The 14,832-nt window shown below is 43.3% G+C and overlaps 1 protein-coding gene across 6 annotated transcripts in view; it reads left to right on the top strand.

Moving 5' to 3' along the window:
• FRY (FRY microtubule binding protein) overlaps nucleotides 1-14,832 on the top strand; it is a 456,767-nt gene that overhangs the window by 101,995 nt on the left and 339,940 nt on the right. For 4 of the 6 annotated variants that reach the window (XM_019652352.1, XM_019652350.1, XM_019652351.1 and 1 more), the window contains exon 1: nucleotides 4,199-4,504. In XM_019652352.1, coding sequence (XP_019507897.1) covers nucleotides 4,300-4,504 — 205 coding nt within the window. In that variant the 5' untranslated portion in view covers nucleotides 4,199-4,299. Of the gene's footprint in view, nucleotides 1-4,197; nucleotides 4,505-14,832 lie in introns of those variants that run through there. The other 2 variants (XM_019652358.1, XM_019652349.1) reach the window with 2 other exon arrangements.

Raw genomic sequence — 14,832 nt, 5'->3', positions numbered from 1 at the left:
CAGGTGTTGGTCCCAACACCAAGCAAAGATGTGTTGGCAATGACAGGTGGCCGGTGACCTCCTGAGCAGGTGTGCCAATGTGGCAACCTGATCTGGTGACAGCCATGGTTCTGACATACTATACAATTATTTCTTCCTGGTGGCAAACTGTTTAAAAACTGAATAAAGAGTTCGAAAATGAGAAACATTTGCAGGCTTTTCGGTACAGCAGTCAGATTGAGACTGGGAAGCTAATTTGGTAAATCCTAACAACCTCAAACCTTTCTGGGGGACCGTTCGTTGGGAGGTGATAATGAAAAAGATGGTTATCCTTGTAAAATTGTACGGTTCTAAACTTGCAACTTTCTTACAAAAAAGCAAAATAATTCTGTCATGCTACTTAAAAACTACCAAAATTCACATGGCTACAAAGTGAGGAAATGTGTTTATGGGATATTTGAACATCCTAAAAGAAAGATGATAATGCCTTACCACCAGAAAGAATAAAATGTTCATGTTATCATTTAATATAAAATACACAACTTCTTGAAGGATACGAAATTAGAATAATTCAAAAGAGATTAATATATTGAGTTTTTAGGAGACTGGAGGCCTTTAAAACATAATGATGTTTAAAAAGTATAGAAATAGAGTTAATGGTGTTGTAACAGCTATATACGATGTCAGAGGGGTAGTAGCTTGGGGGAGGGGGTGTCACTTTGTGACGGATGTGAATGTCTATTACATTTTGTATACCTGAAACTAATTTAAAAAGTGTAGGAATAGAAAGTTTCCAGTTATATATTTAAAGTTACTTTATTATGCTAGAAGGTTTGAGAATCCTCTTAGCCCAAAGCCCAATATCATCATTCATATGACTGCCTGAAAAAAAAATGAAATTACAGTTTTTCCTGTTTCTAAAGAGGGAAGGGTAGACTTAACATAACAATCTATGAATATTCTCATTTAGACCAAACCAAGCTAAATTTTCTGTGCTTGATTATCATTCATGTTGACTGCTAATTTAAATATTTTGAAAGGAAAGTTTACTTTTTTCATGTTCACCGATTTAATACTACTTTTAAATAAATATTGTTCCTTGTTTCTATTACCTTAAAATTTTAATAATGGCAAATTCAAGTTATTTCCACTTTTCTCTTTAAAGAAATGCATTTGTTGAGGTATTTTCCTATCTGTTTTTATTCCCCATGAAGGGAGAATGAATTGGGCAGGAGAGGGATTAATTTGAGCATGTCAGGAGCCTTCCAGCCCTCTCTTACATCACTTAATTTTTAGAGGATCAGGGGATCAGAGGTGCCTCTATGTCATAGGGTAGGGTTGTTTTCCTTAATTATAATTTAAGTCTCAGAAAAATTTAATACTTAAATTAAGTGTATTTTAATATGAAAAGCCTCAATATGGATGCTTTATTATTAAAGCAGAAATCTGAATCCTTTTGTTTTTTCACACTTTCATCCCATGAACCTAATGACCTATTGACAACTCAGTGACACGGGACAGGCCGAGTCAGGGCAGCTGGACTGCTCCTCAGCCCTATAGTTGCAGGGAATCTGCTTAAAACCAAGCATTGTTTTAGGAAAACAGAGATAGGCTTTTCAATGTCTTTTAGATTTTATGTACATTGATTGATGCAGTGTGGTGTTGCACTTTAAAGCAGGGGCTTGACCCTGAGCTCTGGAGTCGGGTAAACCCTGATGTTCATTCAGCTCTTCTCCCCAGTGAGACCCTTACTCAGTGCCTCAGTGTGCTCATCTCCAAACAGGGTGATTAGGAAGAATCAGTGCGATGATGCACGTCCAAGGCTTAGCACACAACCTGGCTGGTATGAAGCATGCCATAAATGATGGCTGTGATTATAATGCATTCCAGGTGCACAAATATGTAACTGCTTCCAGCCAGCCTCTTAAAGACAAAATTACCTGTGCGTGCTTTGCAGCTGGACCTGTTGCACACGGTGTGTAATAATAACACCTTCCTCGGAGACTCCTATTTCATATCTGTACATACACTGTTATTTAGACCCACGAAGACACTGTGGGTTAGGAAAGACAGTCACTATAGAGCTTGACCTTTTGCTTGTTGTTGTTGTACTTTCCCAGTTCGCATCCAGTATTTCGTATCCTATGCCTCTACTCTGCTGTGTATTTGAAACTTAAACACTATTCTTTTTTTTTTTTTAGATTTTTATTGGGGCATTGGGGAGATGGGAACAGCACTGGGGAATTGGGGGAAGGGAAACAGACAAGTTGCTGTCGTTTTGTTCTTCAGTCTAGTTGTGGAGGATGTCGCTTCGCTGGCCATGATGGTATTATCATTGCGCTCTTCCCCTGGTGAGGCAGATCAGTCGCCGGCCACTGGACCGCCACTCATGGCAGCTCTTGGCAGCTTACACTAGCTGCTGGCTGCTCATGCCGGCTGCCAGCCACTCACTGTAGCTTATGGCAGTCCACTGCAGTTTCACTGCAACCTATGCTGTCGCCAGCGACTCACTGCAGGCCAGCTCCAGGTCAAGCTGTTGTTCACCATCTTAGCTGTAGAGGGTGCTGGCCCTCATGTGGGATCCGAACCCAGGCACTGCTGCTCAGAGCTGGCATCCCAAGCCAACTCTTAACCAACATGCCACTCAGCTGTACCCACTTTTTATTTCTTACCAGAAAAAATGTATTTTCATTAAGCTAAGGGAGATTTCAAGCAGTTTAGTAGGCTTTTTAAAAATAGTTTTGTATAAGCACTCACTGTTTTGAAATTCAGGGTACGTTTCAATTTGACAAAACAATTCTAAGTCCTGTGAGGAAAATGGTATAGGTATTTCTTGGAATTAGTAAAATAACTCAATAATCTAATTATGTAAATACAGTTGCTGGGCTATAATTGCAACACTAATCTGGACATACTAGTTAAAAAGCTGCTTTTCTCTTCCAAAAATCTGTTGTAGTTTGAAGACTTGTTGCTGGAATAAGAGTAGAGAATGAAAGTTTGCACTGTGCAAGAGCATTCTTAATTAGGTAAAGAGTCCCAGCTCCTACCTTTTAACAAATAATAAAACCTACTTGGCCTCCAGGAACCATAGTAAACAGTGATTTCTGAACCTACTCCCAAATCCTTTATAATGTTCTGTGTGTTCTGATCCCAGGCGCTGGGAAGAGAAAAGGCAGATGGTATCTTCTTGATCTTCTGACTCACACTGCAGCCAGACAGAACAGGAGAGGTGTGAGAGAGAGAGAGAGCTGGGGAGGGGAGTGCAGGGGACAGACACGGAGGGCACAGCCCTGGACTTGGACGTGGCTAGGCAGGAGACCATAAATTAAGGAGTTAGGATTTCTGTATAGTCCATTAAAGAAAAGAATGGAGAACATTTCCACAGAAATAGAGCAAGGGGGAAGGGAACAAAGGACGCCAAAATGCAAACTCTGGAAGAGAAAGAAAATATGTGACAGGTCAAAGCAGGAATCTAGTAAATGCTGCTTTTCTCGGACCACCAAAGCAATCGGCCCTCTTATCGAAAGTCAGGCAGAAGCCGGACAAAGATAACAACACCTACTTTGCTGAGTGGAGGCTGTGGTCACTGCCATGGTCACGGCTTGTTTGCTAGACCTCTGACCTCACAGCCAGACAGCTGAACTTTCAGAGCAGCCATCTGCCAGGTAGAGCACAGGATGGAAGGGGCGGGGCGGGCGGTGCTGGGTTCCCGGCACTGCAGCTGGCCACACACCCACTGCGGTTCCTTCCTGATCATCACCCACCATCTCTTCTCTCTCCGAGCCAACTTCCAGTCGGCTGCCTGCCAAATAAGGGATTTGATAAAGATGGATGTGTGTTCTGTGTCTGTAGTTTGGAACAAAAAGTTATGAGGGCATGTGAAAATGTGTCTCGAACATTTTAAAATCTATGAGTTTGGAACTTAGGGAAAATGAGCCCTACAATTTGCATTGGAATTCATTGTTAACTAGTGAGTTGTGTTTGCTTTCTGGCATTGTGCCAATAAAACAGAAATTTCACGCAGCAACCTTTACCCCACTTTGAATTCCGTCTGCGAGTGCCTGGGTGTGTGTGCCCCATCTGCTCACATTCCCTTAATGATTTTTTGCATCTCTCCTCCCCTGTACTATTATTAAGTGTTGAAAGGAGGGGCCACTTAGTAACTCTACACCTGTCCAAGTCCACGCCCATCCACACCGAGTTTTCCAAATAAGTGTGGGGCTGAGCAGGCGAACATCTGAGCCCTGGGTGGAGGTGGCTGAGGCTGCTGCCGGCTTCAGCTTTGCAGATTTTTGTTGAGTCTGTAATGCATCTCCTACAATGGCAGTTGATGACAGCAATTTATATTCCAGAACGAAGAACAAGCTACATTCAACTCAAAATGATTATAAGTCATCAAGGCGCAGTAGTCTGCCTCCTGAGCTACTCCTAGGACATGACATTAGAGGAAGACTTCAAAGAAACATTAAAAACTTGGAACCCATTTACCTGAGGCGCCCGAAAAAGAGACCATCCATATTTCCAGGTAGGAATTGTTTAAACTTATGCTGGCTGGTTAAAAACAAAACAAGGACTGTATTTTGTTTGTTACAATCGGCTGTGTTACATTTAAAATTAACGTGGGACGTGTTTCAGAGTTTACTTAAAGTAACCAAAGAAATGTGTTTGAATGCAAAAAAAAAAAAAGTTTCTTTGATCTGAAAGCACCACCACCTTATTTCTTTTATTCTCTTTATTTGTGGTCCCAGCTTTAAGGGTCGGTCATTAGGCAGCTGTTTTATTACCAGTCAGTCAGGAGCAGCGTTGCTGGCAGGCCTGAAGAAGTTCATGTGTCTTTCGTTCTCTGGCATATTTTCTTTATGTTGCAAGATGATTAGATTGTTGAGTGAAGCTGAGGTTTGTTTGCCCCAGAAATTAACACCATTAAATACTCAAATACATGCTTGAAATTCCTGTCTTGCCTCAGATCCTGAAACCATTTGTAGAAAAGGGCTCAGTTAAACAATGTAGATGGGCTTTTAATTCTGATGGACTCTGATGCCTGCTTTAGACAGCCATGCCTGGGTACGACAGACGTGGGGACCATGGGAGGTGCCTGTGGCAGTGAACCCTACCTGAGGGATCACTCACCAGACAGTGGACAGGATTTCGTCAGCTTGATTTCAATACTATTTGTGTGGGAATTCCCAGGAGAAAGGGAAGTGGCCTTTTTGCTGTGACTGATTTATTAGTCTTTGTGGAGGACAGATTAGACCCAACTGCTGAGAGCTAACTCGATGGTAAGGAAAAAATAATCCAATCATGTTTTACTTCATAAAAATGATGTTGAGTCCTTTGATGGCTGAGTCTTTATATTGCTTTAGGAAAGAGCTAGGAGGTGGTTTAGAAAATGAGACTGAAGGCAAGAAGCTGAAAATGACATTCCTTAAGGAAGCTGTTGTTTTCATGAAGTTCTTGTGATGGTCAGAGGTACCAAACTCCTGTGCAGGAGAAAGCAAAGCCTAGACCAGAGGGGACCAGAGCTGTAAGGGTGTGAGTGTGCTGGGCAGCAGGGAGGTGCTGATGTGATGAGAAAAACGCTGTCAGGAAGAGATGTAAGTGCCTAACACAGTTGCTTTCTGCCTGTTCTCTTAGGTCTGCATGATATGAAGCGTTTTCTGTTGAGCTGGATCCCTAGCACTTCTTAACGAGCCTTCTCCCAGACCTGTTCTTCACCTGCTTTATTCTTTCTTCTCTTCCTTTATTCTTTGGGTTAATATGTTATGATTCTTCTTGCTTTTCTCCACCCCCAACATGGCCCCACCCCTACTTCGTGAGGGCTTCACCCCCTTTCCAAACAGCCAGATCCCAGGACACCTCATCTCTTCCAGCCACGAGTCCCATTTTGCCCCCTCTTTCTACAAGGTCATCTAGCTCTGGGCTGTCACAAGATTGTGAGAAGACCTATTAGCTTGGAACTCACACAAATTATCCTTTCTAGATCTTGAATTGTCATAATGAATGTGACAGGGTGGAGTGTGAAGAGAACATTGAACTTAGGGGTGCTGAATTCTGTGTCCCTAAATGGCTGAGTGTTTTCAAAGCCACTTCACAGACCCCTGTGACCTTCAAGCACATGATTGGTTCCTGCCTATTTCTGCCCCCACCCCTTTCCTTCCTTGGGGACAGCAACAGGAGATGGCTCTTACTGTCCTCCCAACCTCTCTGCCAGGGTCTCCAATTGACAAATTAGAGTCACCTACCCAAAGTTTGAACACCCCTGGCTGCCTGATTTCTAAATTATCTTCCAACTAAATCTCAACTCCATTGTCATGCAGGTTGCATGTACTTCTTTTTACAATGGAAACATCAGTGGCTGCAAATACCACCTCAGCTCCTAAACATCAACTGAAAACAGAAATACACAGATTGGGAGAAATATTTCCATTTTATTCTGCTACATATTTGCACATAAAGAATAGAGAACATGTGGGACCTGAGGGTGAGAGAAATTAAGGCGCAGCTCAAAATTAGTAACTGTCAAAACAAGGGCTCAGACCGGGTCTTTTGACCCAGCACTGAAGCGGCTTTCCTCTGCTATGCTGGGCTCCATTGTCATCTGTACTCCCTATCGGATGAGATCCAGGACTTGTGAACATGTCATTATCCCAATACACATTCATTCGGACCCTTACACTCCCCCAGACAACTTTATCCTCCATCTCATGTCTCACATTTCCATTCCCTCACTAAATGACCGATTGCTTGATCAAATCATTCATTCATTCATTCATGAAATACTCATTTCATTCTGCACTATGTTAGGGATAGACCTTCAAGAATCCAGCTACATATCACCCTGTGTTCTTATCCCCCATTTCTTCTCTGAGGGCCATCTCACACTATGGACAGTTACACACCCAAAATGCAAATCTGTTTGTTTCATTCTCTTGTTTAAAATTCTTCAGTGGTTAGCAATGCTCCTAGGATAAAGTTCAGACTCCTTCATGTGAAGTGCAGGAGGTCGCATGATCTGTCTGCCACTCCTGTCCCCAGCCCCCCTCTGTTGGCACACCTTCGCCTCTGCCCTCACACTCAGCCCATCTCGCCTGCTCTGCTGGGGCTGCTATTGCATACCCTACCTGCTCACCTCACTACTTCCTGCCTTGTCTTCAGGTGTCAGCTCAACAGCCCTTCTTTTGGGAGTTTTCTTGAACTTCATATTGGGGCTGGTCCAGTATGTGTCTTCATAGAACCTGGGCTTTTTTCAGTCACAGCACTTGTCACACTGCCCTGTAGTTGTCCATTTACTTGCCTGTATCTCTCAGTAGCCAGTGAGCCAGGGACCATATCAGTCTTGTTAACCATTGTGCCCCTAGTACCTGTCACAATGCCTGGAACATAGTATGTGCTCAATCTATATTTATTCAGTTGACTCACATTGCGCTGAACTAAATTAACTCTTGGCGTACCATATATGCTCTGCCTTCTTTCAGACTGTGTTCATGCTATGCTCCATCACCTCCCACCACACACACACACACACACACACACACACACACACACACACACACAACCACACACACTCCTGCATTCCTAGTACCCCCTTTCTTCCATTCTCCACCTGGGCTTCAAGGCTCAGTTCAAGCCTCCTACCTTCTGCCGCCACCCGGCCTTCTTCCTCTGGCCTCCCTGTGTTTTCCTTCATACCTGCCTCCTCCTTGGTCTCAGCACCACATAAAGCTATGAGAAAGTCCTCCCTGGGACTGTGTGCAGTGATCTTAGGTTGCCCCTGGGTTCAGGGGCCACTTTGTTACTTTTGGACAACTATTGTTTTTGTTCGAAAATAGGGACTATATCTTACATGTCCTTGAATGGCCCAATAGTCTAGGAGGGGGAATTGCACATAGAAGGTGTTCAGTCAACATCGGGAAGTTCATTAACTAATTTTCTGTGAAGATGTGTCCACCCTGTAGGGCCTGATGGTAGCATCAGGAAGGAAAGAGTTGGCAGATAGACTGTCAAAGGGGAAGGTCTTTATACTGATGCTTGTTATAAGAATTCCTCGTGGGGAAATTGCAGGTAGTCCTTGTATCAGTATGTAATTCATTCATTGAAAAATGCAGCAGCATTCTCTCATATGCCAGGAACTACTCTAGACCTCAGGAAGAGAGCAGAGGGTAAGACAGTTTCTGACATGGGCTGATGGGAGAGAATTTTCCTAACAGGGTGCTTGCATATCATGCAACTCAGTAAGTACTTCTTGAATAAAGGAGTGAAGGAACACTATCCTCACAGCAATGACTCTTCAAAAAAACCCCAATACATTTAAAAATCATATTTATACAAAAACATCAAAAACAAACAATTTTTCTTCCATTAAAGAAACCTCAACAACGGAATGCTCCTTTGAGTTCTACAGCCTCAGGTTTCACGAGGCCAGGTGTTCACAGTGATGAAGGAATTCCAGCAGCTCCAAAGCGGTGGGCTCAGCCCAGCCACAGAGAGCAAAGGGGAGAGAGACATGGTCCTGACACATGCCATACCCACAGGCACATGGGACTGAAATGAGTGCCACCTGCATGTGGAAGAAAGTGGGGCTCAGGTGCCAGGTGCAATGGCATGTTACTCAGCACTCTTTAGCCAGCCAGTTGGCGCCTTTAATCAGCCAGTCCTTGAAATATCTTGATTTTACAATCATCTGTTGTGAAAAGCACCGGGCCATCTGCTTAGAGGTGTTAACAGGCAGCCCCGTGGACTTCCTGGTTGCTTAGTCAGGACACAGGCGTGATGAGGACTGCTCAGGGCCATGGGGGTGGGGAGCCCTGGCCAGGACTTGCATGGCAGATCCGGCAGCATGTGGGCTCACCTCGACTCTTTTTAACGCAGTTCTGTTAAAAAGGCATTTTTTTTTCCAAATCCACAATTGAAAAAAAATTATGTAAAATCATTATTTTTATAATTAGACAGATGGCAAGCATTTCTAAAGTGAAACTGCTTTTTTCTTTTTCTCACGTGTGGGTTTTTATTGGAAACACAGAGTCGTCATTAGAACACTGGCGGCTCCATGTTTTCTGGCCTCCTCTAGGGCGACCAGACGGAGACTGTGAGGACCGGCCGTTACTCCATCCTGAGAGCCTCCGCAAGCACAGAAAACACTGAGATTAAGAACACTGCCTCCAGTGCTCTGTTTTCTCAGGATTCTGTCAGAATTCCGGAACCCTGCCGAATAGTGCATTTTGTGACATGGGCGGGCCTCATGGGACACGGGGAACTTGGTCAGGGCCTCCCTGGAGACGTGCTATGAAAAGAGTGCTTCCTGGGATGGTGCTCAGTTGTCACAGGCTGTGCCTGGACTCAGTGGTTCCACTTTGTGACGACAGGAACCGTTTTCATATACCTGGAATTCCCCACAACACCCACCACAGGGCTTTCTGTACAGCAGGTGCTTAAGAGGTGGTGATATAGGCAGGCAAGGTAAAGACATGCGAGAATAAAGGTGCCGCGACCCCTTTGTGGGCCACACCCCAGCCAGGGTTTGAACCTGTCCTCTCATAAAACGATTTCAGCCAATTAATGTCACGGAGTATCTGTCTCACAATTGGGTTCAAGCTCTGGTCCCCGTCTTACTAAAAATGTAACCTGGGACAAGTCACTTGACCCCTCAGACCAGTTTTGCAGGTTGTACCAAATGCAAACGAGATAACGCATGACTACAAAATGATGAACAACTGGAATTGACTGCGTTCTCTTAGTCTTCGGTGGCATTAAAGGTTTTGTTTTCATAATTAGTACTTTTTCTTTTAATGGGTGGTAGTGGGTGTAATTGTAACGCTCTGCAAATCTTCATGGTTGGCAAATTATCCAAAGTTGCTAATCAGACCCTTTGCTAATACAAATTCTATCTAATAAGATGCCATGAAAAGACCCATTCATTTTAATTTTCTCATAAAAAGAGAATGACATGGAGATTCTTCTTCATAATAGAAATATCCATGTATTTTCTCAGCATGAGTCGTTAGACTGGAGTACTGTCATAGAAAGCCTCTGAAAATTGTTCACTATTAGGACCATCAATGCCTGTGTTTTATAAACTGTAGCCTTGCTCTGTCTGATGTTTTTGCCTAATTTTCTCGGCTGTGGGCCTTGTTTTTGGAAATTCAGTCCTTAAGCTTTTCTTTGAACTAAAACTTGGCATAGGAAAGTGACTGGTTTGAACTTAGGATTTTTAAAAATACATGAAAATGTAAATGAGTTCATCACTTGAAATGAATCTTTTATAATATTTAGTGTTTGGACATTGAAAACTTTTGAAAGTCAACATTTAACATTTTGATTTAAAATATCCATGGCATTTCTTACTCAAAAATATGATGCAACAAAAACCGAGGTACCCTGTTTTCTTAAATAGCCAAAGTTATTCATCAGACAAGTTTATTCAGGGGGACGAAGTTTTGTTCACATTTTGCTTTGTTTTCTAAAAAGAAATGAAAACAAACTGAATGAGGCTATTAGTGGTAATCCAGTTACTTTATTTATTTATTTATTTACTTACTTACTTTTAGCTGAACCATCCTGCTACCTATTGGCAGCTTAGTGGCAGCTCAGCTCGGGCAGGGCATCGAACCACTGTTGCTCAGAGCTCAAACTCTTGAGCGAGCTCTTAACCAACTGAGCCACTCGGCCGGCCCTTCCAGTTACTTTTAATGAAAACAAAAATACTAATATTCTAATATATGCAGATTTACAAGCAAAGGGAAGTATATCTGAGGCCAGCATAAGCAGGAGGCATTAGATTTACATCTGACTCCAGGCTTTTCTCCTCGTCATTAAAAACAAACAAACAAACAAAAAAACCCCACAGGGTTCTGAATCAGGACTTACTATATCAGTGTATGGGGAAGTGACTTAATCACTTCTGATCTCAATGCAATTCATTTCCATTTGTTGATCTGTACTAAATGTATAATTTTACTGATTTGAGATCCCAAACCTTTCTTCTTCCCAGTCTTAAAAAAATGCTCTAAATATGTATTTGCATCTACACTATGAAAAATATTATGTATTTGCGCATCCGCATAATTTTGTATTTACTCAGTAGACTTCAGTGATGCTTTTTAAGCATTTTAGGTGCCTGCATAAATAATGTACTTTAAACAAATATTTCAGAGGACATGGTCATTTGGTGACTCAGTTAGATAAGAAATGACCATATCCCAATATTCTTTGCTTCAAATATTTTAGGATTGTCTAAAGAATGTTTGCTTTAAAAATTTAATTAGAATACCTCCAGCTTCTCTTTAAAATCTAGAAAAATACAGATTTGGGAACAGGGGTTACAAAATGAGGTAAATGAGTAGCCACTTTTAGGTGACATCATGTAAAAACTCTCATCATCAATCAGAGTACTTTCCAGTCACCATTTTAAGCCTTCCCATTCTAAGTGGGGTGTGTGTTTATGTTATCATGTTAAACAACTGTCAGATATGCCATAGAGCATGCTGGGAGGTGAGAGCAGAGATGGAGGACGCACCTGATAGTGTGTGTGTACTTTTGTCACAAGGTCAGACGTACAGATGTTACTCCTCGGCTAGCGAATCACACACCTGTCTCCCACCCTGAAACTTCAGGAGGACTGAAGTCATCTTCCTGGATGGCTTTTTACAGTCATGATGGGCAAGAAACGTACAATTGAAAGAAACATTTTTAAGCATCAAAATAGGTGCCCAAGGATAAATGGAAGATATACTTGAGAAAGACTACAAATCTATTCAACAAAAATATAAACTATCTTGCTGAGTGTTTTTTAGGTGAAAACACTGGGCAAGGGCTGGTGAAGATACTGATACACAGTAATTTGTTCTCATATCTAATTTTTTACTAGGCGAGCAGGGGACATGAATTTGGGCATTCAAGCTTCTGTGGCAGCCAGTATGTAAGCCTCCCTGTGGCCCCAGCTAATGGCAATACTGACACCATATCATCTGGCATAGAAGCCCTACTTGGCGATGGATCTGCCTATAGTGAAGTCCCAGGGGATCTCTGTTGTTTCCCCCACCCCACCCCCGGGTTTCTTTGCTAGAGGTTGGTTACTTTTTGTAATCTGTGCCTCTTTTCTGCACCCTGTAACAAATAGCTAAGTGGGAAAGGGTCCTAAATGGAATGTCCCTCCCCAAGGGCCCAACTCAAGAAGGGTTTCTAGTCTTTTGAGATTTTCGAACTCCTATATAACTAAGGGAATATTAATTTATCAACTTAGGGCATTTGTTCTCAGACAATGTTTAAATACTGAATTACTGGAGGAGTTTCCTCAGAATCCACAGGCACTGGCACTGGAGATTTGATTTAGTGAGTGTAGGCTGGGGCCAGGCTTCTAACCGTGTAGTGAACATTTTCCCCAGATACATATGATGTTTGTCTCATCTCCTGCTCAAGAACTACTGACATAAAGAAACCAGAAAAGATCCTCAAAGATCAAAGTTCTTAAGTGATTGCATGTTTCACATCTAGGAAGCAGGAGGCAGCTATTTATGGCAGGCCCCATCCCTGCCCCTGGTCACCCAGTCCCCCCGACCCCACATGCACACCAGCCACCATTCTCGAAGGTCAGCGTGTTGTCAGGCAGGAGGAGAACCTGTGTTTTGTCTGCTAATGGTGTTGGGTTTGAGTTCCATTTTATACAGGCTTCCTCCTGGTTCCCACTCATAATCTCACGAGGCAGATGGGCAGCAGCTGAGCTCACTCGTCTCCAGGTCTTTGTTCTGACTGCCCACCCTCACCCCTAGAACCACAGGGTTAAATACTAGCACTCTCTCTGCCACCTTTGACCAGTGTTTTACATGGTAACAATGTGCTATGGGCTGAATGTTTGTGCCTCCCACAAGTCATGTGAAAACCATACCCCCCAACTGGATGGTATTAGGAGATGGGGCTTTGGGGAGGCAGTCTCATGAATGGGATTAGCCCTTCTAAGAAGAGATACTAGAGAGTTGATCTGTCCCTGTGCCCTGTTAGGACACATCAAGAAAGATGGCAATCTACAAACCAGGAGGGGAGCTCTCAGCAGACATCAAATTGGCGGGTCCCTTGATCATAGACTCCCCAGCCTCCAGAACTGTGAGAAATAAATGTCCGTGTGGTAGCTTATTAGGAGAACAGCAGCCTGAACAGACTGAGCCCTGGTGCTTGTTAGAGGCAGCCAACTGGGTGAATGAGAAACATTTTAGGTCCTTAAAAACAGAGCTCTCCATGGGCCAGCCGAGTCACGCTTGGGACGCCAGCTCTGAGAAGAGGGCCCCGGTTCGGATCCCACATTAGGGCCAGTGACACTGCACCCTCTACAGCTAAGATGATGAACAACAGCTCGACCTGGAGCTGGGCTGCCATGAGTTGCTGGTGACAGCGTAGGCTGTAGCCCTTGCTGCAGTGGGCTGCCATAAAGCTACCTGCATAATTCCTCACCCAAGGAATGGCTGGCAGCCGGCATGAGCTGCCAAGAGCCGCCTTGAGTGGCCATTCAAGTGGCCAGCAATGGATCTGCCTCACCCGGGAAGAGTGCAATGATAATACCAACATGGGCCAGTGAAGTGACATCCTCCACAACTAGACTGAAGAACAAAAGGACAACAACTTGTCTGTTTCCCCTTCCCTGATTCCCCAACGCTGTTCCCCTCCCCCAATTCCTCAATAAAATCTTAAAAAAAAAATAAACCAGAGCTCTCCAACAATACAAGTAATATTAGAAAATATAGAGCTTTCCAATGAATAAAAGTTAGTGAATGACATACATGATCCTGAGTGCTGCACAGAAGCTGCATTATCTGGAACTAGGGTGAGCCATAACTACTTATTTTCTCTGGTCGTTGAATTACATGCACCCAAAATAAAGAGCAGTTGAGCAATTTCTCAAACAAAATATTGCCAAAATGTACTTATTTTAACAACGATGCCATAAACCACTATTATCTATTTAAATAAAGGCTATTCAGTTTGGGAAGATTGAACCCTCCCCCCCAAAGTGAGGGTCTTGCACGTTGTCTTAATTTCTGCTGAATTAGAAAGGGCTTTGCTGTGTCAGATGTCCCATGCCGGTCAGTCCTTCAACAAAAAGTAGATGACCGAGATCTGTATGCTTAACTGACCTGTATAATCCTAGGGGCAATAAACCCGCTCTGATTCCATAGCCAACACACCCACATGCACAAACTGGATGGACAGGAAGAGAGAAGCTGTCCACACTGACAGCCTTCATAGCCGGCCTCCAATCTGTGTCGATGGGGTGGGGGGCGCAGCGTAATCCCATTATACTCCATTCTAAGGAAGGACTGAATGGCACGGGGACATCTGAAAAACAAGGCCTGCCGAAGAAACCATCAGGAGTTTGTACAATGTACTACTCAGCAGAGGGAACTTAAAAAAAACAAAAAACAACCATATGAAAATAATGGGACACCTGCATCCACAGTCACCTCCCATGGCAGGGAATATGTAGGTGATTTATCCTTTAAATGTTACTGGCATGGACAGGGCAAGATGACTTGCAGATATGGAGCTGGGTATGGTGCTTGTCTGTGGGAAGTGGGGAAGCAACGTAAATGTTACCTGATGGTTAGGACACAGGGGAGTGGGAGTGTGATAGTTGTTTATTTGATAGGTAATGGATCCTTCTTTGAAAGATCCTTTTAAAGTTTCCAAACATTGAAAATAATGATGATTTAACAGGAGATCGAATAGGAAGTGGAGGGTTTCTGTTTCATACTCCTCCCTAATGACAACAATGGATTATATATCTGTACCCAACAACTGGCTCTGGGGATATATAGGAAAGGGGAGCAGTAAGGGGTGGGGAGGGGGAGGGGGAGAGTGAGAGGGGGA

This window comes from Hipposideros armiger, unplaced genomic scaffold (genome assembly GCF_001890085.2).
Source record: "Hipposideros armiger isolate ML-2016 unplaced genomic scaffold, ASM189008v1 scaffold_178, whole genome shotgun sequence".
Classification (NCBI taxonomy): domain Eukaryota; kingdom Metazoa; phylum Chordata; class Mammalia; order Chiroptera; family Hipposideridae; genus Hipposideros; species Hipposideros armiger.
The sequence above is the reverse complement of the archived record's forward strand: the minus strand, read 5'-3'. Positions and strand labels throughout refer to the sequence as shown.